The sequence below is a fragment of the Hemicordylus capensis genome, chromosome 8 (genome assembly GCF_027244095.1).
Source record: "Hemicordylus capensis ecotype Gifberg chromosome 8, rHemCap1.1.pri, whole genome shotgun sequence".
In the NCBI taxonomy this organism is placed as follows: Eukaryota; Metazoa; Chordata; class Lepidosauria; order Squamata; family Cordylidae; genus Hemicordylus; species Hemicordylus capensis.
In genome coordinates, this window is record NC_069664.1 from 4,970,369 (window position 1) to 4,993,792 (window position 23,424).

At 46.2% G+C, this 23,424-nt stretch overlaps 2 protein-coding genes across 5 annotated transcripts in view; one reads left to right on the forward strand and one right to left on the reverse strand.

The window, feature by feature from the left end:
- The window catches only part of GNRH1 (gonadotropin releasing hormone 1), a 19,148-nt gene extending 12,428 nt beyond the window's left edge, over positions 1 to 6,720 (forward strand). For all 4 annotated transcript variants that reach the window (XM_053269088.1, XM_053269087.1, XM_053269086.1 and 1 more), the window contains 2 exons: positions 1,673 to 1,768; positions 6,485 to 6,720. In XM_053269088.1, coding sequence (XP_053125063.1) covers positions 1,673 to 1,768; positions 6,485 to 6,526 — 138 coding nt within the window. In that variant the 3' untranslated portion in view covers positions 6,527 to 6,720. The remainder of the gene's footprint in view (positions 1 to 1,672; positions 1,769 to 6,484) is intronic.
- A 6,942-nt stretch (positions 6,721 to 13,662) lies between these two features.
- The window catches only part of DOCK5 (dedicator of cytokinesis 5), a 165,507-nt gene continuing 155,745 nt past the window's right edge, over positions 13,663 to 23,424 (reverse strand). The window contains exons 49-52 of the mRNA XM_053269060.1: positions 22,660 to 22,837; positions 20,247 to 20,385; positions 17,425 to 17,543; positions 13,663 to 15,639 (exon numbers count right to left, since the gene is read on the reverse strand). Of these exons, the coding sequence (XP_053125035.1) occupies positions 15,535 to 15,639; positions 17,425 to 17,543; positions 20,247 to 20,385; positions 22,660 to 22,837 (541 nt within the window). The 3' untranslated portion in view covers positions 13,663 to 15,534. The remainder of the gene's footprint in view (positions 15,640 to 17,424; positions 17,544 to 20,246; positions 20,386 to 22,659; positions 22,838 to 23,424) is intronic.

Genomic DNA, 23,424 nt, shown 5'->3' on the forward strand with positions numbered 1-23,424 from the left:
GTCCAAAGTATGGTACTTTGAGCCTGGTCATTTGTGCCTCGAGTAAAAATCCTGGATTGAGTTGTTCTATGATCCATTGGTTTGTTTTCCTGGCTGTCCATGGTATCCTCAAAAGTCTTCTCCAGCACCAAAGTTCAAAAGCGTCAATGCCTTTTCTGTCTTGTTTCTTCAAAGTCCAGCTTTCGCATCCATAAAGTGTCACGGGGAAAACCATGGTCTGAACTATTCTAATCTTTGTAGGTGTAGACACGTCACAGCATCTAAATATCCTTTCCAGGGCCAAACTGGCTGAACTGGCCCTAAAAAGACCAGGGGGAGCAGGGACCAATGGAGACCCCCCCCCCGCAACCACAGCAGCACCCCCCAAAGGCCACCAGCAGGGTGGTAAGTGTGTGTGTGTGTGTGTGTGTGTGTGTGTGTATGTACACACACACACACACACACAGAACTTCTACTACTACTATTTTAACCCCGAAGCCAGCCCAGGGAGTTCGGTTCAAGGTTGAGCCCAACTGAACTGAACCGGGCCCAGTTTGGTTCAAGGGCAAGTCGTTATTCCATGAGCCAGACCCACATATTTGGGCCATCAGAAACATTTCAAGGGATGAATGCTCACAGTGATTTTTGGCAATCCTGACCCACCTTAGAGATGGAATATAGGTGAGAGCATTGTTGCATTTATGGCTGAAGGGCGGTATAAAAATCAAATCAATAAATAAAAGGGTTAGGGTAACAATTAGCACATGGTTCTACTCTTCCCACTGAGTATTTCTCTCCCAGTCTGACCCAGAGGTGCCAGGGAGTAAATCTGGGACCTTCTGTATGCATGCATACAGATGCTCTTCCACAGAGCTATGACCCCAGCCCCTAAGGGGAGTATCTTACAGTGCTCACATGTAGTCTCCCATCCAAATACAAACCAAGGTGGATTCTGCTTAGCAAAGGTGGCAATTCATGTTCACTACCGCAAGACCAGCTCTCCTCCCCATAGCTAAAGCAACCAATAGGCAGCTTCCTATGGAGCAGCAAGAAAGAACTGGAGAGCTGGTCTTGTGGTAGCAAACATGAATTGCCCCCTTTGCTAAGCAGTGTCTGCCCTGGTTTGCATTTGAATGGGAGACTACATGTGAGCACTGTAAGTTAGGGGATGGAGCTGCTTTGGGAAGAGCATCTGCAGGTTCCAAGTTCCCTCTCTGGCATTTCCAAGATAGGGCTGAGAGAGACTCCTGCCTGCAACCCTGGAGATGACATTGCCAGTCTGTGTAGATCAGAGATTCTCAATGTTGGGTTCCCAGATATTATTAGACTTCAGCTCCCATAATCCCCAGCCCCAGTAGCCTTTGGTTGGGTATTATGGGAGTTGAAGGCCACTAGCATCTGGGGACCCAATGTTGAAAATCCCTGATGTAGACAATACTAAACAAGATAGACCTATGGTCTTGCTTAGTAGAAGGCAGCTTCCTATGGTCTTGGCTCATAGGGATTGGGTGAGATATCCGCGACCGTTGGTGCTCCAGATGTCATGGGCCTACAACTCCCATCATGCTGAGTACTACTGTTGCTGGGGATGATGGGAGTTGTAGTATGCTGGGAAAGCATTCTCTACTAAAGTCATCTGGGGCCCAAGTTTGGGAACCCTTAATCTACATCTACGCCATTTCATCTCATTCAGATTGCAAACGAGGTGGACAAATTGGGGGAGTTGCAGCGCTTCGAATGCACAGTGCCACATCAGCGCCTCACCTTCCAAGGACTGAAAGGAGCCCTGGTAAGTGAACTCTCTTTAGACCATGGGAAGCTCTAGAACAACTGGAGTTTGGAAGAGCAAAGTTGTGGCCAAGAACGTTGTTAGGGGAGCATGAAATATGCTACATATTGCATAGTTATAGATGTAAGGTAACTAATGTTGTTAGTTTGCTTATCTTATTAAGAAAGCTTGCTTGACAGTTCCACACTTATTCATAAAATGGGCCAGATTCATCTTAGAAAATACTAGGCCTGTTCACATGGCCATATAAGGCGTGGGGATGATCTTCTACTCTGTATTAGAGCAGGGTAGAGGAGATTTGGGAAGGCTGTTCTTGTTTCTGCGGCTTGTTCTGGGATACAGCAGTGAGTGAATGAGATTTCTTTCAGCACAGGATTTCTTTCAAAACTAGGGATGTGCCCGGAATACAATATTCAAAATATTTATTTTTACAATATTTAAAAATAAGGGCCTAGTGCTTGCCAGTGTTTTTCAGAGCCTTTCGTTGGCCAGAACTGGAAGCAGACTTATTTCCTAGCGAGTAACTGCTTAGAATGCCCACAGAATGCCTGCTTAGAATGCCTACACACTTTCCCTTATATATCCCACAAGCCAGGCCACTTAGGGCTACAGCCTGACAAGCCGTTCCGAAATTTTCCTGCACACTGTTGCAGGAACGTAGTATTACAAACAATCAGAACACTTCAAAGCCTGAGATTTAAATCACAAATCTCCCTTGAATGTATATCAGGTTTTTTAAAATGTGCAGCCAGACACAAATAAATAAAAGTGCAGTTCTTCAAAACAAAACAAAACAAAAAAACCAAACCCAAAACCTGTGCAGTTCAAAAATTCAGGTCATGCAAAAGTTGTATTATGCTAGATGATGCAAAAAGTGGCTGATGGGGGAAAGTGAAGAGAGTTGTCCATGCTCCTTAGGAACATGGGAAGCTGCCATATGCTGAGTCAGACCCTTGGTCTGTCCAGCTCAGTATTGTCTACCCAGACTGGCAGCGGCTTCTCCAAGGTTGCAGGCAGGAGTCTCTCTCAGCCCTGTCTTGGAGATGCTGCCAGGGAGGGAACTTAGAACCTTCTGCACGTAAGCATGCAGATACTCTTCCCAGAGCAGCTCCATTAAGAATTCCAGAGGTTGTTGACTACAACTCCCAGCATCCCCAGCTGTGATGGCCTTTCCTTGGGAATTATGGGAGTTGTAGTCAACATCTGGGATTCCCTGTTAGAGAGAACACTAGTGCCATCCCATAAGGGGAAGATGGTGTCCCATTCATATGCAAACAGGGTGGACCCTGCTTAGCAAAGAGGACAGCTCATGCTTGCTAAAGTAAGGTTGTCTTATGGCTTCTGGAAGTGCTTTTGCCTTGGCTATAGGGGGTGAAGCTAATGGGTGAGGAACTGGTGGATTATTTCCTGCAAGCTCCTGTCATTTTAATATGTCTCCTGAAAGCTGACTCATGTACTCTAAGCCAGGATCTCAGATGATGCCAGAAGCGTGTAGTCTTCCTCTGCAGTGTCACACTTTCAATAAAGCTGACCAGACATTTCTCAACTACTGAGAGACTCACCACACTTGTCTCCTTATGGCCTTTCATAAGAGTTGAGCAGTAGGAAGGACCCTGGTAAACAGGAACAAAGAAACATAGGAAGCCTGCAGATGTTCTTCCCAGAGCGGCCCGATCCCCTAAGGGGAATATCTTCCAGTGCTCACACGTGTAGTCTCCCATTCAAATGCAGATCTGGGTGGACCCTGCTTAGCAAAGGGACCAGTCATGCTTGCTACCTTCACATATGAAATAAGCCACCTAGGCAAGTCATTTCCACAGCAGGGAAATGACTTGCCTAGCAAGCAAGAGGTTGCCAGTTCAAATCCCGACTGGTATGTTTCCCAGACTATGGGAAACACCTATACCGGGCAGCAGCGATATAGGAAGATGCTGAAAGGCATCATCTCACACTGCGTGGGAGGAGGCAATGGGAAACCCCTCCTGTATTCTACCAAAGGCAACCACAGGGCTCTGCGGTTGCCAGGAGACAACATCGACTCAAGGGCACAACTTTACTTTGCTTACCACAGAGACCAGCTCTCCTCCTTCTGGTTCTTTGAGAAAGAAGGAGCAAAGGAGCATAGGAAGCTGCCATATACTGAGTCAGAGTTGGCCTATCTAGCTCATTATTGTCTTCACAGACTGGCAGCAACTTCTCCAAGGTTGCAGGCAGGAATCTCTCTCAGCCCTATCTTGGAGATGCTGCCAGGTAAGGAACTTGGAACCTAGATGCTCTTCCCAGAGTGGCTCCATCCCCTGAGGGGAATATCTTACAGTGCTCACACATCAAGTCTCCCATTCATATGCAACCAGGGCAGAGACCCTGCTTAACTAATGGGACAAGTCATGCTTACTACCATAAGACCAGCTCTCCTCTCCAGTTTCTCAAACCTGGGGCCCCAGGTGTCATTGTTGTTGTTGTTGTTGACGACACAGTCAGACAGGTGTTATTGACTGGTTTGTTTGATCCAGACATCGAGCCCTTCCCAAGGACCTGGGATGGCTGAATTTTATTGTCAATGTTGTTGCTGTTGTTATAGGTATCGTCACAGAATATAGGCTGTTCCCAGTAAAGCTGCTTTTTGTAATTGGCTGATGGTGATGTCTGTGGCCCCTATGGTGTTGAGGTGCTCTTCAAGGTCTTTTGGAACTGCACCCAGGGCGCCAATTACCACTGGGATTATTTTGGTCTTCTTCTGCCACAGCCTTTCAATTTCAATTTGTAGATCTTTGTATGTTGTGATTTTTTTTCTATTTTCTATTTTCTATTATTTATTCGATTTCTATACCGCCCTTCCAAAAATGGCTCAGGGCAGTTTACACAGAGAAATAATAAATAAGTAAGATGGCTCCCTGTCCCCAAAGGGCTCACAGTCTAAAAAGAAACATAAGTCAGACACCAGCAACAGCCACTGGAGGGATGCTGTGCTGGGGGTGGAGAGGGCCAGTTACTCTCCCCCCTGCTAAATCAAGAGAATCACCACGTTAAAAGGTGCCTCTTTGCCAAGTTAGCACGGGTCATTGGACTACAGTTCCTATCATCCACAGCCACACCCGCCAATAGCCAGGGATGATGAGAGTTGTAGAACCGCTGGGGACTCAGGTTTGGGAATCCCTGCCGTAGGGTAGCCCTTCAGGCAAGCGCTCGACAGACCAACCCAGATGCTGTTGGGCTACAAGTCCCACTATTGACAGCCACAATGGTCAGAGGCCACTGTGGATCATGGGAGCTGTAGTACACCAGGGCTGCAGCCAGAAAGGGACTGGCTCCCTTAAGGTAGGGATTATTCAAAGTTGGGTCCCCAAGTGTTGTTGGACAGTAACTCCCATCATGCATACCAGCCTTTGTGGCTGTGGATGATGGAAGTTGTAGTATACCAGGGCTCCCCACCAGAGAGGACCTGGCTCCCTTGGGGCAGGGCGTTTTCCAACTGGGACCCTCTGATGATCTTGGACTACAACTCCCATTATCCATAGCCACAAAACCTGCATTGTGCATGATGGCAGTTGTAGTCCCACAACAGCTGGGGACCCAAGTTGAAAGATTGCCTGCCCCAAGGGAGCCCACTCCTCTCTAGCTACAGCCCTGGTGTACTACAGGTGTTTGTTTTAGATAGATAGATAGATAGATAGATCGATAGATAGATAGATAGATAGATAGTTTTATATTTATTTATTTTTGCCACCACACAAGAAAACGGTGGCCCCAATGAGCACCAGGCTGGAGCATCTTTCTTTCAAAGAAAAGTGAGAAGTGCTCGGAGGTTTGTAGCCGAGAGGGGGAGGGCGGGGGGGGAGATAACAGGCATTGAAGGACATAATGGCTTATGACATTATTCACTGTAAGAATAGAGGGCACAGAAAACCAGACTGAATGACTCCCAAGTCCAGCGGAGTGCCTGTAGATTCAGGACACAGAAAAAGTACTTCTTTGCACAGCACATAGTGAACTAATCAAACTCAAGATAAGGAGAAGACCATAAGATTAGATGGACAAAGCAAATCCAAGACAGTGGCAGATAAACATGCAAGGGAAGCAACAAAGGGTTGTCGGAAGAGAAAGTATATTGTCTTCCTTCTGCATTCCAGGCAATACTCTTTTTTGAGTGGAAAGCAGGACAACTGCAAGTCTGTAACTGACAGATACGATGAATGTAACAACATATATGTTTATCTATCCGGCACCCACACAATTGTTGTGCAACAGTATGAGTGTTGACAAGACAAATAGACAGAAGTTTGGGGCAGTCTACGAACTAAATAAATAAATGAAATGAAATGAAACAATACATACAAAAAATACATAAATTAATAGGATCAGTGTGAGATTGTGAAGATACGCAACTTGAAACTTTTTGGAAATAAAGATATTGGAAGTAAATAAATTTTACTGGAAAAAGATACTGAACTTCCCTACACTTTTGCTTTGGAATTAGCCAGACAAAAACTCATACAGATCAGTCTCCCAGTTACCAAGAGTTGCGACAGTAGAAGACAAGGAGGAGGACCATGAATATTTATATACCGCTGTTCAAGACAAATAGAGGGATGAGAATTTAAACCATTTGGACCATTTAAAGCCAGGGGTTCTCAAAATTGGGTCTCCAGATGCTGTTGGATTACAACTCCCATCATCTCCATCTGCTGTCTATGTACAACTTCTTATGTTTTTCAGGCAAGTCTCATTGAAGGAGAGACTGGGAGGAAGAAGATTTAATACATCAAGGAAGAAACAGAGCCATTGCCATTCCCATAAGATTCAACATGTGTGCTCAGCTGTGTTGTAGAATGTACAGATCTTAACGGAGATGTAAATGATACTGGTGGGGCGGGGTGGAATCTACCTTTCTTAATGGAACCTCTGCATATAAATTGCCGAATCACCAATAAAGTCTTAAACTGCTTACTTGACACTAGCCTCAGATGTTGCCTTGCTGGTCAGTGGGATGAAGAGAGAAAAGTATATTTTAGCCTACCAGAAAAGTCTGTTTTTCTACTTTAAAAAAGCACTAAAAGTCTATTTTTAGTCTACTTTCCAGTAAGCTTATGAGATCACCTGGCATTCTGTGTGTCCGTCATCCAGCCCAATTCAAGATGGCGGACACGTGAATGTGCGCAAGAGGTCTAACTGTGGACCACCTAACTGATTTGAACCAAATGTAGTCCAGTTGTCAGGATCGTGAAAGGAAAGTGGGCAGATTAGTTCTTACTAGAACAACTTGTTTAAACTTCATCTACTAAAAGAAAGTACTATTTTTTTAATCTACTAAAATTAAGATTTAAGAGACATAAGCTTTGGGTGGTATAAAAATATAATAAATCAATCTATAAATAAAAATAAAATCAAGTCTTTTAGCCTATTACTTTTCAAAAGGGAAGACGACTTATGAGATCACCATCTTTTTTGTGCAGGAGTGTAGCTGTAACTGAGCGGATGGGTTCAAAGAACGTGGGCCCCCCCGAGCTCCTCCCCTCCCCATTTTCTTCATTATCTCCCTCACTCCAAGGGGCTACTGGGGAGAAGGGTGAACAGAGGCCCCCTCTCCCCTAGCTACGCCCCTGCTTTTGTGTATTCACCTCTAACAACCTTTGTGGTTACATCTGATACAAACCAAATTCACAGCACATGGGAGGAAGCTCTAAGGGACCCATAATGGGCTTTTGGTTGGGGGGAAGCTCAGGTGGAGGCGGTGGGCAGGGGTGCCTTTGCACGGCTTCGGCTACTGTGCCAGCTGCGTCCCTTTCTCAAGAAGGCAGATCTGGCCACAATTACCCCATGCCTTAGTCACGTCATGGCTGGATTACTGTAATGCGCTCTACGTGGGGCCGCCCTTGAAGAATATCCAGAAACTGCAGCTAGTGCAAAATGCGGCAGCTAGGGTTTTCTCTGGAGAACATCACACCCATTTTGAAAGAGCTGCACTGGCTACCGGTTCGTTTCCGGGTCCAATTCAAGGTGCTGGTTTTGACCTTTAAAGCCCGTAACAGTTTGGGCCCAGGATACCTGAGGTACCGCCAGCTCCCAAGGGTTGCTGCCCGCTTGACGAGGTCATCTGAGGGGGCTCTGCTCCGGGTGCCGACAATGAGGGAGGCTCGGTTGTCGTGCACTCTTCCCTATCTGCATATGGAATCCCCACTGCCCAATCACCATGGTGCTTCTGCTCGCAAACTCTCGTGAGAACTGCCATGCACGGTATTAGCCACAGGTACGCCTTAGAGAATTAGATAGATAGATAGATAGATAGATAGATAGATAGATAGATAGATAGAAAAAATTAACCAAATTAAGTAAACAAGTTAAAAGTCAGGCTAAAAACACAATCAGAATTAAGTTGCAAATTAAGTTATTCTAAAAGCTAAAAACTGAGAATTATAAAAATTATAATTAACTGGTGCAGAATGGAGCTGAACTTTTCATGATCTGGGCAGTGTGCCTTTGTCAATGCAGCCCAATACTGCATTAGCCTTTTTAGGAGTTTAATCACATTGCTGGCTTGTGTATTTTAATAAAGGGAGCCAGGATGGTTTAGTGGTTGGAGAGTTGGACTAGGACTGGGAAGACCCAAGTTGAAATTCCTGTTCAGCCACAAATCTCACTGGGTGACTCTGGGTCAATCACTTCTCTCTCAGATTAACCTACCTCACAGGGTTGTTGTGAGGATAAACATAACCACAGAGGGAAAGTGGGATAGAAATGTAAAAATAAAGGCAAATTCTGAAAACAATGCAGTGGCTTTTGTGGAATGTTTTTATATCCTCCCCCTACCCCAGAAAGAGAGGACAATGACATGTATTGACAATCAACATTTTAATATTTTCATTTATAGATATAAAAATAAATAAGGGAAGTCAGTCTGGTGCAACAAATCACGCACTGAAAAATAAACTTTAACAATGCTAACTGGTGAAAACAATGATGGAAAGATAGAGACTGGAACACATTCAACTCTCAACAGTAATGAAGAAGTCTTTGGGTATATTAGCTTGGACCTTGAGGCTATAGAATAGTTCTTGAAGCAAGCCATTCCTCCAAGAAAATGTCGGCATCTGCACAATTAATTTTAAGTGAATTACAGTTTATGCCACTGAAATGGCACACCAAGTTAGCGCGTGCGCACACACACACCCCACTTTAGCAATGGAATGAACATTCTGGAACATGGAATACATTGGCACAGAACCTTCTACTGAGTCCGACCCTTGGTCTATCTGGCTCAGTATTGTCTACCCAGACTGGCAGCAGCTTCTCCAAGGCTGCAGGCAGGAGTCTCTCTCAGCCCTCTCTTGGAGATGCTGCTGCCAGGGAGGGAACTTGGAACTTTCTGCATGCAGGTGCTCTTCCCAGAGTGGCCCCATCCCCTGGAGAGGACTATCTTACAGTCTGATCACACATTTGATGTGTCATCTGACAGCCCCCAAGTGTGAGGATAGGGTGGCAGAAGAAAAAAGCAGCACATACGGAAGGATTGAAGCACTCTCCTTCTATGTACCTCCTCACCCCTCAAATTAATCTCCCCCCCACAAAAAAAAACCTGCTTTGCACATTGGCAGCAGACATGGGGTTGAGAAGCTGGTATTTGCTGCTGAAATGCCATGCCGCGATCATTGCACAGTCTGAACTGTGTCAATGGACTGCAAGGGGGAGATCCCTTTCAAAACTGGACTGTGTCTTGGCCTACGTTGTCTTGCATTAGGGACAACAAACATGGGGTTTACTTTTAAAGGAGGAACATAAGGGGGAAAGGGAAAGAGAGAAAGGGAAGAAATAGGAACACTCCAGTTTCCTTATACGGAGTCAGACCCTTGGTCCATCTAGCTCAGGACTGTCGGCTCTGACTGGCAGCAGCTTCTCCAAGGTTAGGGCAGGAGTCTTTCCCAGCCTTACCTGGAGCTTTTCCAGATAGCAGGCTTTACTGTGAGTTCAAAGGTGCCCTCAAAAACTGAAGAAAAGTGGGTGTTGGGTTGTTTTTTTAACCCCGGATATAAATTGGGCTACACTCTAACATGCAATAGAAAACCTGAATTGTGTGTAAAGTGTTCCCCGATAGCTCACAGGGACTTTGGGGTGAATTAGGAACATTGGAAGCTGCCATATACTGAGTCAGACCATTGGTTTATCTAGCTCAGTATTGTCTTCACAGACTGGCAGCGGCTTCTCTGAGGTTGCAGGCAGGAGTCTCGTTCTCAGCCCTGTCTTGGAGATGCTGCCAGGGAGGGAACTTGCAGCCTTTTGCATGCAAGCAGGCAGATACCCTTCCCAGAGCAGCCCCATCCCCTAAAGGGAATATCTTACAGTACTTACACATGTAGACTCCCGTTCAAATGCAACCAGGGTAGACCCTGCTTACTAGAAGGGGGCAATTCAGTGGCACAGCGAGGAAATGCTTGACTAACAAGCAGAAGATTGCTGGTTTGAATCCCCGCTGGTACTATATCGGGCAGCAGCAATATAGGAAGATGCTGAAAGGCATCATCTCACACTGCGCAGGAGGAGGCAATGGTCAACCCCTCCTGTATTCTACCAAAGACAACCACAGGGCTCTGTGGGCGCCAGGAGTTGACACTGACTCAACGGCACAATTTGCCTTTAAGCCACCTAATGGTGCAGTGTGGAAGTAACTTGCCTAGGGAGCAAGAAGTTGCTGATTCAAATCAAATCAACCACTGGTGTGTTTCCCAGGCTATGGGAAACACCTATATTGGGCAGCAGAGATATAGGAAGATGCTGAAAGGCATCATCTCAGACTGCACGGGAGGAGGCAATGGTAAACCCAAAGACAGCCACAGGGCTCTGTGGGTGCCAGGAGTCGAAATCAACTTGACGGCACACTTTACCTTACCACAAGACCAGCTCTCCTCCTTTCAAAAGTTATTGTTGGATTTTGTTTAAGGAAGGTATTGAGGGCATAGAGCTTTCCCCTACCATTGAAGTTGTCTGGGATGGCAGGAAGAAGACAGTTGAGAAAACCCAGAGGTTTTCAAGTCAGGAAGCATCTATCTCCAGGAACGTTAATGTGGAGCTGACGCCATCTGCCACGGGTCCCAAAAGGGGAAGTAAAAGATGGCCAAGAAGGCTTCCCCCAGGGGAAGGCAGTAGCACAAAAGACCCGTGTGTGTGCACCAAAACTAGCACAGCTGGAGGCCCTGTGGCGTGGCTTTTAAAACATCGACAGCTTGTTTTGTGATGCGACTCAAAGAGGATCCTGTTAATGGATGCCGTGTGTTTTCTGAAGCCACCTGGATCACAGAAGGAAGGCTGGGTTCGGTCCACAGTCAAGCAGAAGTTTCAGGAAAGGCCTGGGAAAGAGGGGATGAGCAGAGCAGCAAGAAGAAGCACGTGCCAAGAGATGGCCGTCTGATGGACCTGAGCGCTTCACAGAATGAGGCGGTGAAGCACTGCATTTGTAATCGTGCGATAAACAGTCTGTTTATACTTGTGCACACCAGAGAGAGAGAGAGAGAGAGAGAGAGAGAGAGAGAGATCACTGCAGGGGCTCAGAATTCTACCTATGAATACATATATGTCCAATTTGCCCAGGAGACAATAAGGTCATTCACAATACAAACAAAACTGTGTTCTGCCAGGTCTGGGAGCTGTGTGTGCTCCCAATTTTTGGTTGTGTGGAAGCAAGGTAGGAGGAAAACCTGGAAAGCTTTTCCTCCAACCTTGCTTCCATACAACCAAAAACTGGGAGCACACACAGCACCCAAACCCAAGTAGAACACAGTTTCCGCTTGTGTGAATGAATTCAATATGATGGTGCGTGTGAGGACTGAAATAAACAGTGTAGGACAGGATCTCACCCATCACAGAAGCTGGCTCTACTTGCCTTTTGGCATGAAGGGTAGTGAGTAATCCTGGACAAGTCACTGGCTGACATCCTGACAAAAGTACTCAGTAGTTGTACTCAGGAGTTACTCTAAAGAACTACTGCAATTCCTCTAGTAAATTTAGTCAGGGTGTTGGTCACTGTGTCTCAGCTTGACCAAAGTCAATATGAAATTCACTTATCCTAAGTCAGACCACTGGCTGATCTAGGTCATGATCATCTACACCAGGGGTTCTCAATGTTGGGTCTCCAGATGTTATTGGACTTCAAATCCCATAATCCCCTGCCCCAATGGCTGTTCGTTAGGAGTTGAAGTCCAACAACATCTGGGGACCCAACATTGAGAATCCCTGATCTACACTGACTGCCATGGAAGGTTCCAGGGATCGAACTTGGGACCTTCTGCAGACAAAGCATGGGTGTGACTACAGAGCTACAATCCCACCCCTAAAAGAGATGAAGCTGCTTTATACCGAGTCAGACTCATGGTCCATCTAGACCAGTGTTACTTTTTTCTGATTAGTAGTGGCACTCCAAGTTCTTAAGTAGAGGTCCTGCCCATCACCTTCAAACTTATCCTCAAACAAACCCACCCACACACAACCTGGAGATGCTAGAGACTGAACCTAGGACCTTCTAGATGCAAAGCATGGGCTCCTCCACTGAGCTATGGCTTCTCACAGGTTTCTGGGTGCTACACAGTGGAACAGCTCCCCTCCCATGTACACCATCGCTAGCTCCTTGAAAGAAGTAATAAGTGCTGATGAATGAATGGCAGATCAAAGAGAGGAAAAGAAGTTCAAGTAAGGGGTATTAGAAAATGGCTACCATTTTATAATGGGACACATGAATAGCTTCTCCAGTCTACAGGCTACCATGAGCAGAACACTGATACTGCAATCTCCGCCTTGTAGGTCAAATACTTAAACCTGGGTCCCCAGATGTTGCTGAACTACAACTCCCATCATCCCCAGCCATAATGGTCCAGGAGAGCAAGACTGGAATAACTTGAGGTGTTAAAGCTGAGACACACATATGGAAGAGTCTGGAAAACCGACAATCTAAAAGGTGCTGAGCTGAGAAAACCAATGTAGACTTTAGAAGCCGAGCACGCTAAATGATTACTATTGGTTTTTGAACAAACAGTGCAAAGTTAAGGAATGATAATCAAGGCTGTAAACATCCTGCCCTTCCCTCAAATATCATCCTTTCATTATTCTCGCCAATCACCCTATTTGGATCTGATTTTCGACTTTTTATGCTCAAAATATACAAAATAACACCTGAGAACTCTACTAATTATTTGGGCTTTGTGAAGCGCTGTTTCAATTCATGGACCATCTCAGTGCTTCAGAGGAGTGTGTTGTTTAATTTGGCTGGTGGGGGGCGGGTATCCTGCTTTGCTTTGGATTGAACCCTTCAGCTCTCTGAAACTTTGCTTTGACCCCCCCACCCAGAGAAGTACTGGTATTTACAGGACTGGGCACTTTCCTATAACTGGTGGCAAGGGAGTAAGCAAAAACTTCTGCAACTTGAATTTTAAAATATCTCTTTCTGCTTTAATTCCCCTGGAGAATTCCCCATGAGTTGCATGGGTGCTCCAGGGAATGATAGTCTTTTCAGGGGCTGTGCCCATTGCTGCAGCTATTGCTGTCACAAGAAAGCAGCCTGTTTTTGCCCCCAAGATCTATACAATCTCTATTTCAAAGGGCAATTATGCAACCTTGGGATTGAAAGTTGGTGAAAACCTTCTGATGTGCTCCTGGGGTGTGGACTTGGGAGGGATCAACACCACCAATTGATAAGGAACTTTGACAATGTACGCCTGACTACACATAATCCCAAAAGAGTGGTTCATACCTTGTTTAAACTTATAACCCAAGAGCTACTTCTTAACTCAAATTTAAAATGGACAAAGATGAAGTGAATCTCACAATCTGGATTGCTTCTGGCATATTTCTGAGGCCTCGAAGGGCTGGGCCCTGAGATTCTGGTACAATCCAAAAGAAATACAGAGGCATGATTTGACAAAGCATTTTCATAAGTAGACAAAGTCCAGGTCAGGAGGACCCATCACTATATGTACACTTGAGGCTTAGTGAAGAGTTCAACTGGACATCTTAATGGCAGACAGGTCTTGGCTAATGGATTTTGGCTTGCAGTACTAAGAAGCACCATCATATGTGATCTGTCCTCTGAATGAACTATTCACAAGATAATTACACCTTTAGATCAGTCTTAAGGTAACCAGCAGTTATGTCAAGGGGAAAAAATGGACATCAATGCTTGAAGTAAAAAGGTGGTATTATAGTGCACTTAACCCTGTTTATGCACAATGTCTGGAGACACATAAAACAAAATGAGGAATCCACCGCAGAAGTTACAGTGTTGGTGACACACACGGAGAAATACTGAGATCAGGGCACAGTTGGTCCAAGCATAGGTATGATGCTCTCCTCGCTGTCAATGGATATCCAGCTAAGAATCTTCCGATATTGTAATACAATAAAGCAAAGCATCTAGGCACGAAATGAAGCCAATGGTGTGATTCCTTGAATTTGTTAGGGCCAGGCACAGGCCATGGGCAGCTGCACCAGGATTGAGGTTGTCAGCTTGGAGTCCCTCAAGTCAGGGAGCCGTGGATTAGTGAACCAAGCAAAGGCAGAAGGCCAGGTTCCTAAATTTATATTAGACCTCACCTGGCCAATCCCGAGGCTTCTTACTGCCTGCAATGGGAGCAGCCAATCCTGAACATTCTTGTGTGTCTTGAGGAGGGCTCTGAACTGGAGCATGTCCCGTTGATGGCCGTTCACCAAGCGAGACCTCTGGTGCACAGACTGAGGCAGCTGGTGCAAGACCAGTTTGGAAAAGAGGCTAATGAGAGGAGACATGATTGAGGTGTACAAAATTATGCATGGAGTGGAGAGGGTGGACTGAGAGAAATTCTTCTCCCTCTCTCACAACACTAGAACCAGGGGTCATCCCATGAAACTGAAGGTCGGGAAATTTAGGATTGACAAGAGGAAGTACTTTTTCACACAGCGCATAATTGATTAAGCAGTTCTTTGTCAGGGGATGTGGTGAGGGCCACCAGCTTAGATGGCTTTAAAGGGGCTTAGACAAATTCATGGATGACAGGTATATCAATGGTTATTAATCTGGTGTCTATAGGCTACCTCCAGCCTCTGAGGCAAGATGCCGCCAAATACCAACAGCAAGAGAGAGGGCATGCCCTCAGCTCTTGCCTGTGGGCTTCCCTGAGGCATCTGGTGGGCCACTGTGTGAAACAGGATGCTGGACTAGATAGGCCTTGGGCCTGATCCAGTAAGGCTGTTCTTATGTTCTTAGAACCGGAATTCCAGACAGAAGGGAGGATCAAACCTCGGATTAAAAGCCCATCACAGGTTTCTTCTAGGTTTTCTTTTCACCAGGCTTTTGGTATCATGAACTCCTCAGGTTAATCCACTGCAGCAGTGAAGGGATCGACAGCTGTCCTTCACAGGGGGTGAATTCGCCACTGCTTAATGACCAAGATCAGTCTCACATGTCAGTAGACCAGGCATCTATTGAAGAGAATTTGAGCATCAATGCTGCTTGATCGATGGCAGTAGTCCCAGGGGTCAGATGACCGGACTTTTGGTATCCAGTGCCAGTTGGAAGCTCTGATGTGAAGTGTTAATACTCAACCAGGAAAACCAGAAGTTTGGAAACGAAAATAGGGAAGGCTCGCCACAGTTTAAATGGCTTGCTTTGGCACGGCCCAAAGGGAAATTGTGCAGAGGAAGGGAACGGCAGGGTGGAGTCATTTCTTTCCAGCTGGAGGAGATCCCTGGGAAATGCATAAAAACAAGTAGGCAGATGGGACAGTGGAGAATGTGTCCGAGGTGTGGCGTTCTCACTGCGGTCCCTGGTCAGAAGAAAGGATGCTGGATTTCCTGGCTTTTGGAGGAGGAGGAGGGGGTGGCCCGTCTTCTCGCTTGCTGGACAACAGTGGAGCAACCTAGAAAAAGGCAACACACACACAATCAGATTGGTATGTCCAAGCACATTGACACACTGGCTTAAGAATGTACGAGGGTCCTGCTGACTCTGGACCAGCATCCGGCTTCCCACATGGCCAACCAGGTGGCTCTGATTGGCATGAAGGCAACAGCTCTTCCCTTGTCCCCCAGCAAGAGCTCTGGAAGCCTGTCCTTGAACTCAGAGGGTCCATTGAGCTAGCATGGCTAAGTCAAGGCTAACAGCCATTTAGCAGCCTTGGCTAATAACTCCCCTCCACACATTTGTCTAATTTGCTTCTTAAAGCTATTAAAGGGTCATAGGAACAGAGGAAGCTGCCATATACTGAGTCAGACCATTGGTCCATCTAGCTCAGTATTGTCTTCACAGACTGGCAGCGGCTTCTCCAAGGCTTCAGCCAGGAGTCTCTCTCAGCCCTATCTTGGAGATGCTGCCAGGGAGCGAACTTGGAACCATACTTTTAGCAATTGCATATCATCTCTTTTTCTTTCTTTCTAAATAGCAGCCAGATAGGGAAATAGGAAGCTGCCGTATACGGAGTCAAACCACTGGTCCAGCTAGCTCAGTATTGTCCACACTCAGACTGGCAGCGGCTTCTCCAAGGCTGCAGGCAGGCATCTCTCTCTCTCCGCCCTGTCTTGGAGATGCTGCCAGGGAGGGAACTTGAAACCTTCTGCTCTTCCCAGAGCGGCCCCATCCCCTGAGGGGAATATCTTACAGTGCTCACACATGTAGTCTCCCATTCAAATGCAAACCAGAGTGGGCCCTGCTTAGCAAAGGGGACAACCTTTGCTTGCTAGTGCAAGACTAGCTCTCCCCCCCCACTCCGCACTGGGACCATGGCATGGGGAGTGTCAACCCTTTGCCCCCACCATAGCCCTAACTCAGATTGGGATAATGGTGGGGATAGCAGATTGCCCCCAGTCTTAACGGTAACAGGGAATCCCAGCTGTTTCTGACTACAACTCCCATAATCTCTAACCAAGGGCCATCGCCGCCAGGGATGCTGGGAGTTGGTCCACAACATCTGAGAGTCCTCATTAGAGGAAACGCGGATTGTTCCCGCCGCCAACCATGCCATGGTCCGTATCATCATCAGCGGCTGGTGGGGAAACACACTCTGGCTAAGAGCTGCACATCAGGGTGCATAACTTTATATTGGGGTAGGCAACACGGGGCTCTCCAGATGTTGCTGAACTACAACTCCCATCATGCCCAGCTACAAATTATTATGAACTACAAGGAGTTGTAGTTCAGCAACATCTGGAGAGACACATGTTGCCTAGCCCAGCTTTGCATGAACTCACTGGGTAGCCTAAGCCAGCCCAGCAGCTTGGGGAAACCCATATTTCTTTTATTTATTTATTCCTTATTCATGTGATTTCTATCCCCCCTCCCCAAAGTGGCTCAGAGCATTTACATTAGAATCAAACACACATAACAGAACAGTTAAAATAATTTTTTAAAAAGCCCAATAACATTTAAACCAGAAGTATTTTGCAGCTGCAGCTACGGGGCCTTCGGGATGTTTCCTTTTTGCCTTGAGTGAGCTGATTTTGCCTAGGCAAAGGGGGAACGTCACCGCCACCCACCCTTTGGAACGGAAAACTTCTCAAGACTCTGGTGATCTCCGGAAACGAGCCAGTGAATGGATCAGATCAACTTTTGCGCGCCACCGCCCTAAAGAGCCATGGGGGAAATGGCACCGGAGCGACTCTCTCCAGTGAAGGGGCTCCAGGAACATGCCACTGTTCCATTTCCCTACCTCAGCAGAGTTCCTCGCGCTGCTGCTGTTCTCGTAGGGTTTGCATTTGGGTGGAGGTGGGGGCGGAGTGCTATGCACGTTAAGGGCTGCTATGCGGTCGGCTTGCAAGGAAGGAAAACCTGGAAAAGGGAGAGAGAGAGAGAAGAGAAAGAATGACAATAAAGGTTAAAAGAAAACACAGTAGAAGAAAAATTGGGTACTACGGAAACTCTCTCCCTTTCCCTCCCTCCCACACAGGTGACTGCGAACAGATGGGTCAGTCTGGAATCCCACTTGCAATTCCCCAGACCGAAATCTCACAGAAGCTTCCTCTGTGCTCATCAAATGAATCTAAACACATGTGAAAAATGCACGCCCGAGACAATAGCAAACAAAATCCAAAACGACACCACCAGCGTCCAGAGGGGCTTCCTTTCTCCTTGGACTTTATCTCTGGCAGCATCATGAATTCTTAACTGCTAGTGATGGGGCAGAGGATTCTACCAAACTTTGGAGGAGTGGTCTCTGTGTTCATAGTGAGCCTGTGTGGTGTAGAACAGAGATGGCTTAAACATGCAATGATAAATGATGTAGCATGTTTGGGATTTCCTTCATTTTTCCCAATTGCTCTTTTTTTTTTAATAACTGCCTGAGCAGATGTATTATTCTTCCTCCCCAAATATTTTATTTTTCTATACCTGGGCAGCAGCCTAACCTAATACTGCATCTGCCCGGCGCAGTGGAGTTGGGAAGCAGATTCTGTTCCTGGGGGACTGTCACGTCGGTTTTTATGATGGATGATTTGTGTTTCTGATGGCTTATACAAAACTAGAAAATGCAAGAGAGACTCAAATGCATTGGCTCAGTGCTTCACATCTGAAGGCAGTTTTGAAACTGAAACACGATGGTTGTGTCCAAATACAAAGCAAATGCATATAGATGGGATTGCTATCACTGGATATCCCACGCTGGCATTTCACATATGTTCAGGTGCTGACAAACAAAATGATGCAGCCCACACATGGCCTTGCTGTTTCCAACTATATCTTGTAACCGGGAGCATTTCCAGACAGGGCTTTTACAATGAATATACAATAAATATTTATTTCATCTTATTATTTATTTATTAACACATTTGTATACCGCCCAAAACGCAAGTCTCTGGGTGGTTTACAAAAAAAATTAAAATATTTATATACCACTCCCCTCCCCCGGCCCAAGTTCCCAAAGTAGTTTACATAGATATAAAATAAATAAAAATGGCTCCCTGTCCCCAAAGGGCTCATGATCTAGAAAAGAAACATGATAGACGCCAGCAACAGTCACTGGAGGGATGCTGTGCTGGGGATGGATAGGGCCAGTTGCAATCCCCCTGCGAAATAAAGAGAACCACCTCTTCTAAAAAGTGCCTCTTTGCTCAGTTAGCAGGGGACAGCTCGCTTCTTCTCCAGAATGGAGGGTGTGCGTTCACATATCAGCCAGATTTACCCCAAAGTCCCTGCGATCTATTGGAGAGCACTCCAGATACGATTCGGGTTTTTCATTGCATGTTAGAGTGTAGCCAGATTTATATCTGGGGTAAAAAAATCCACTTTTTGCATCGGTGGGGGGGTGGGCAAATTTGCAGTAACTGTCTGGAAATGCTCCTGGTGGGTATTTCCGGGACAAGCACAAAGTAGGGCTCGCCTCTGACCTCATACTGGGCTTTGGAGTCACTCAGCAGCAGTGCGATTGTTTCGGAGGATTGTCAAAACTCATTGTGACAGCAGGGATGAGTCCTGTGAGTCTTCTAAGCATGGTCAGAAATTGGAGGCTCACATCTCACGTGGGCAATTCGAAGGGTAACGGAATCAAGCATGTTGCCATTTTTTCAATGACTAAAGCCATGAAGAAATTTTCAAGTTAATATTATATGTATCCACAGGCAGGAGAACCTTTCCTGCTATAAGACCATATTTTAACAAAACCCTTAAATATTATAGATAGTGTCTGAAATGTGTAAAATACGTCAGTAATAGAAACCGGTAACGGAATCCAAAACAATGCCCCATAATTCTGATTCCGTTACTGATGTATTTTGTATGTTTCATATGGTTCCTGAAAAAGTGGCAACGTTACCCTTGGAACTGCGGATGTGTCAATGAACTTCAGAAGTCCGAGCACCTCTACACCCCAGTGCAGGGTCAACTCTGGAAGGCCCAGACTGGACTTCAGAAGCAATTAGATGACACTGACTGCACCCACAACCCTGCATCCACCTCCAAAGCCAAGATGGATCTCAATGGAAGCTGCTTCATATTGAGTCCAACCCTTGACCCATCTAGTTCAGTATTGTCTGCACTGACTGGCAGCAGCTTTCCAAGGTTTTAGGTAAGTCCTTTCCCCAGCTCTTCTTGGAAATGCCAGGGATTGAACATGGGACCTTCCGCATGCAAAGCAGATGCTCTGCCACTGAGCTACGGCCCCATATCACCAACCCTTCCCAGCTGTCAGATTTTGGACTACACCAAGATGAGTGATTGCCTGCTGGCCAGGCTTGTTGTGAGACTATGATGCATTGCCACAACCATGCATGCTGGAAAGGTTGGGCAGCCAGCTTACAGGCCCTTCTTTGTTAGCATCCCGAAGCTCCAGCTTCGGAAGGGAAGTTTCTAGTCCTCATGGTCATCGTGGCATATTTGGAGATTTCCGAAGTGGTTCTCTGTGCTGAACAAAATGAGAAAAAGCTGATCTAGAAGAGAGATGTCCATTTCATCAAGGCCAAAGCTGGAAAGCGGTGGGGAAAGACCTTGTCCCACAAATGGTCTTTGGAAGGGAAATCACGAGGGACCTGCAGAACGTACTTTGGGTTCTTGGCGTTTTGGGCGTGATTGGCGGTGGGTTGAGAGGTGCGGCTTGTTGGAGGGATGAACCCTGAAGCAGTGACAGTCTGGTTTCTCCCAGCTGAAGACTCTTTGGTCTTGGCACTTTCCCCGACATATTCTGAAAGGGGGGGAACAGAGGAAACAAAAGAGATCTACTGAAAATGCGTCCCCTGCAAGAAACAGAGCATAAGCCAGACCTTGTCAGGAAGGCTTCTGTAGACTAGGAAGGTACTGTGCAGAACAACAGGCTGTTGAGGCGAAATATAGGGGCCACTGGATAAACAGTATTACATGACTTATAATGCTGATCAGGGCAGCACAACTTCAGCCTTCCATCTGTGTGTGTGTTTTTAACCACAACTCCCAGCATCTGTAGCCACAGTGGCCAATAGTCCGGGATGATGGGAGTTGTAGTCCAAGAACTGCAGCAGGCCAGATACTATGTTATACTGCTGCTAGCTAGGGATTTGCGGCCTTGGGTCCCCAGATGCTGTCGGATGATAATTCCCATCATTCCCAGCCACTGTGGGACTTGACTACTGCAATGTGCTCTATGTGTGGCTGCCTTTGTACGTAGTCTGGAAACTGCAGTTAGTCCAGAATGTGGCAGCCTGGTTGGTCTCTGGGTCATCTCGGAGAGACCATATCACTCCTATCTTAAAAGATCTACACAGACTGCTGATAAGTTTCCAGGCAAAGTACAAGGTCTTGGTTATAACCTATAAAGCCCTAAACAACTTGGGCCCTGGATAACGCCTTCTTTGCTATGAACCCCACCACCCATTGAGATCATCTGGAGAGGTTTGTCTGCAGTTGCCACCGGCTTGTTTGGTGGCTACTCAGAAATGACCTCTGTGGTCATTTCTGGCCACTCCCAAACAGCGGATACACAAGGTCGATGTGTTTTTTATGTATACCGAGGTCAGGTGTCTTTTATCCGAGCACAGATACGTAAATCCACGGATGATGAATCTGCGGATAATGAGGTTCTCCTGTATCACTTCAGACTCCAGGTGGCAACCTCATGTATTTGAAAGCTTCTTTATGTAGAAAAATTCCCTGTACACAGAAAACAAGCAAGTCAAGGGAAGGGTTCAAACTTCGCCTTACCCCTGACATGCTAGATTTCTGTGTGCAGAGAACTGTGTTTTGAAATGGAGGCGCATTCAATTATGGGAGCCCCTGCTGGTAACCTGAAGAGATCCGACACCACCTTGGTGTTGCTAAACTGTCAGAAGGATCAGCCACATCGCAGTACTTAATAGAGATCTACGGCAGGCCTGTTCACTGTGGAAAGTATCGGATGTGAACCAATCTGACCCGTCCGGGAAGTAGTTGAGAAGGCCGACGTGGCCCTCACAAAACTATAGTGGGTTGGAATCGGGTCGGAATTTCTGACAGAATGTTGGTGGTATTCAGGAACTGCACCTTGGAAACTGGAAGGGATTGGGCAGACAAAGGCAACTCCTCACAAGGCGAGAGAGTCCCAGCAGGGGTCTGTTTTTTTGTTTTGTTTATTTATTTAAAATATTTATACCTCCAGTGCACTACTGCTCAGGGCGGCTCACAACAATAAGACAGACACGGATACAATAAAAGTAATAAAATTAACTAATTTTTTTTTTAAAGTCAGATTAAAAACCACAATCATTAGGTTCAAATTAAAACTGAAAATTATAAAAAGCTAAAGAACCTACCAGATATAACAAAATAATAGTGGAGCCTTAAAAAGCCTCCTTAAAAAGGTGGGTTGTCAGATGTTTTTTAAGAACACTGAGGGAGAGAGCATGGCGAAGCTCTTCAGAGAGGGCGTTCCAAAGCTGAGGGGCCACAACCAAAAAGGCCTCTGTCCCCCTCCTCCCAGTTTTGAAGGTCCCGCATGAGGATTGCCTTTGTCCCCTCTCCACCCGATTCAGAGGATGAAGTCCCTGAAGAGCAGCACAGCAGCAGAGTTAAAAGTTAAATGACCCCAGGCAGCCTCTTAGCTGAGAAATAGTTTGCTGGTCATTTAACTTGGTCCGACAGGAACGTCGTAGTTTAGACATGGCAGTGGGGAGCTCAATCAGAGGTTTCAATGGTCTTGGCTCCCTGATGTCGTATCCGCTGACAGAGCTCATATCGGATCCGACAGGCCTGTTTGACTGACATGATGCACGGGACTGATATCTGGATGTTGATTGTTGGTTTGAGTCTGGTAACATAAGTTTGCAACTGGGCCTTCTGGATGCTCAGAGGTAACCAAGAGAACATAACTATACAGAAAGCCCATACTTAATGTGATCACCAGCGCTTAGGATATTTGAGCCCTTCCCATTTTTCGACACATGTAAAACCAACGGAAAATGACAGACTCTCCCACAGGGAATTCCCATCAACGGAATGTGCTGATTACCATTTTGGACGTCAGTTCATTCTCTGGCTCTTTCTCCGCAATAACCTGGGATTTGCTGACATTCCAATCCTTCCGCTTGAATTTATTAATCCGGTTCTCACCATCGCCCACAGCAGAGAGCTCTTCCATCCTGGCGGACGCCGAACTCCTCCTTTCCACCAGCGGCTCAAGGATGGATCTGTAAACCCCATGTAGAATGATGGACACAAAGGATTACCCCCTGACCACCTGGACTGGCCTTTGAAAAGGTCACAATAGTCTCTTGTGGGATTCAAGCCCTGTGAACGCTGGGCCCCGGAGAGGAGCGTCCAGGCTGCAGGGGAAATACCTTTTCAAGTGGGGATTTTCTTAGGTTTATCAGGAGGAGAGCAACTGGCCTTATCCAGCCCCAGCACAGCATCCCTCCAGTGGCTGTTGCTGGTGTCTCCCTTGTGTTTATTTTTAGATTATCTTTTCAGGACAGGGACCCTTTTTGGGACAGGGAGCCATCTTAGGTATTTCTATTTCCATGTGAACTGCTTTCAGAATTTTGCTGAAAAGTAGTATATACATATACTACTCATCGCAGTAGTATTTTGATTCCAACTCTCAGCCTAAGGTAGAGGCTCTCAAACTTGAGTCCCTGGATGTTGCTGGACTAGAACTCAGGCTGACATCTTACATGGTTTTTGCACATGGCTAAAAGATTTTCTGAAGGAGCCTCCAAATGGTAGGAGTAGAGATTCTCCCAGAACCCGGAGATTTCCCGCGCCTTAAATCATAATA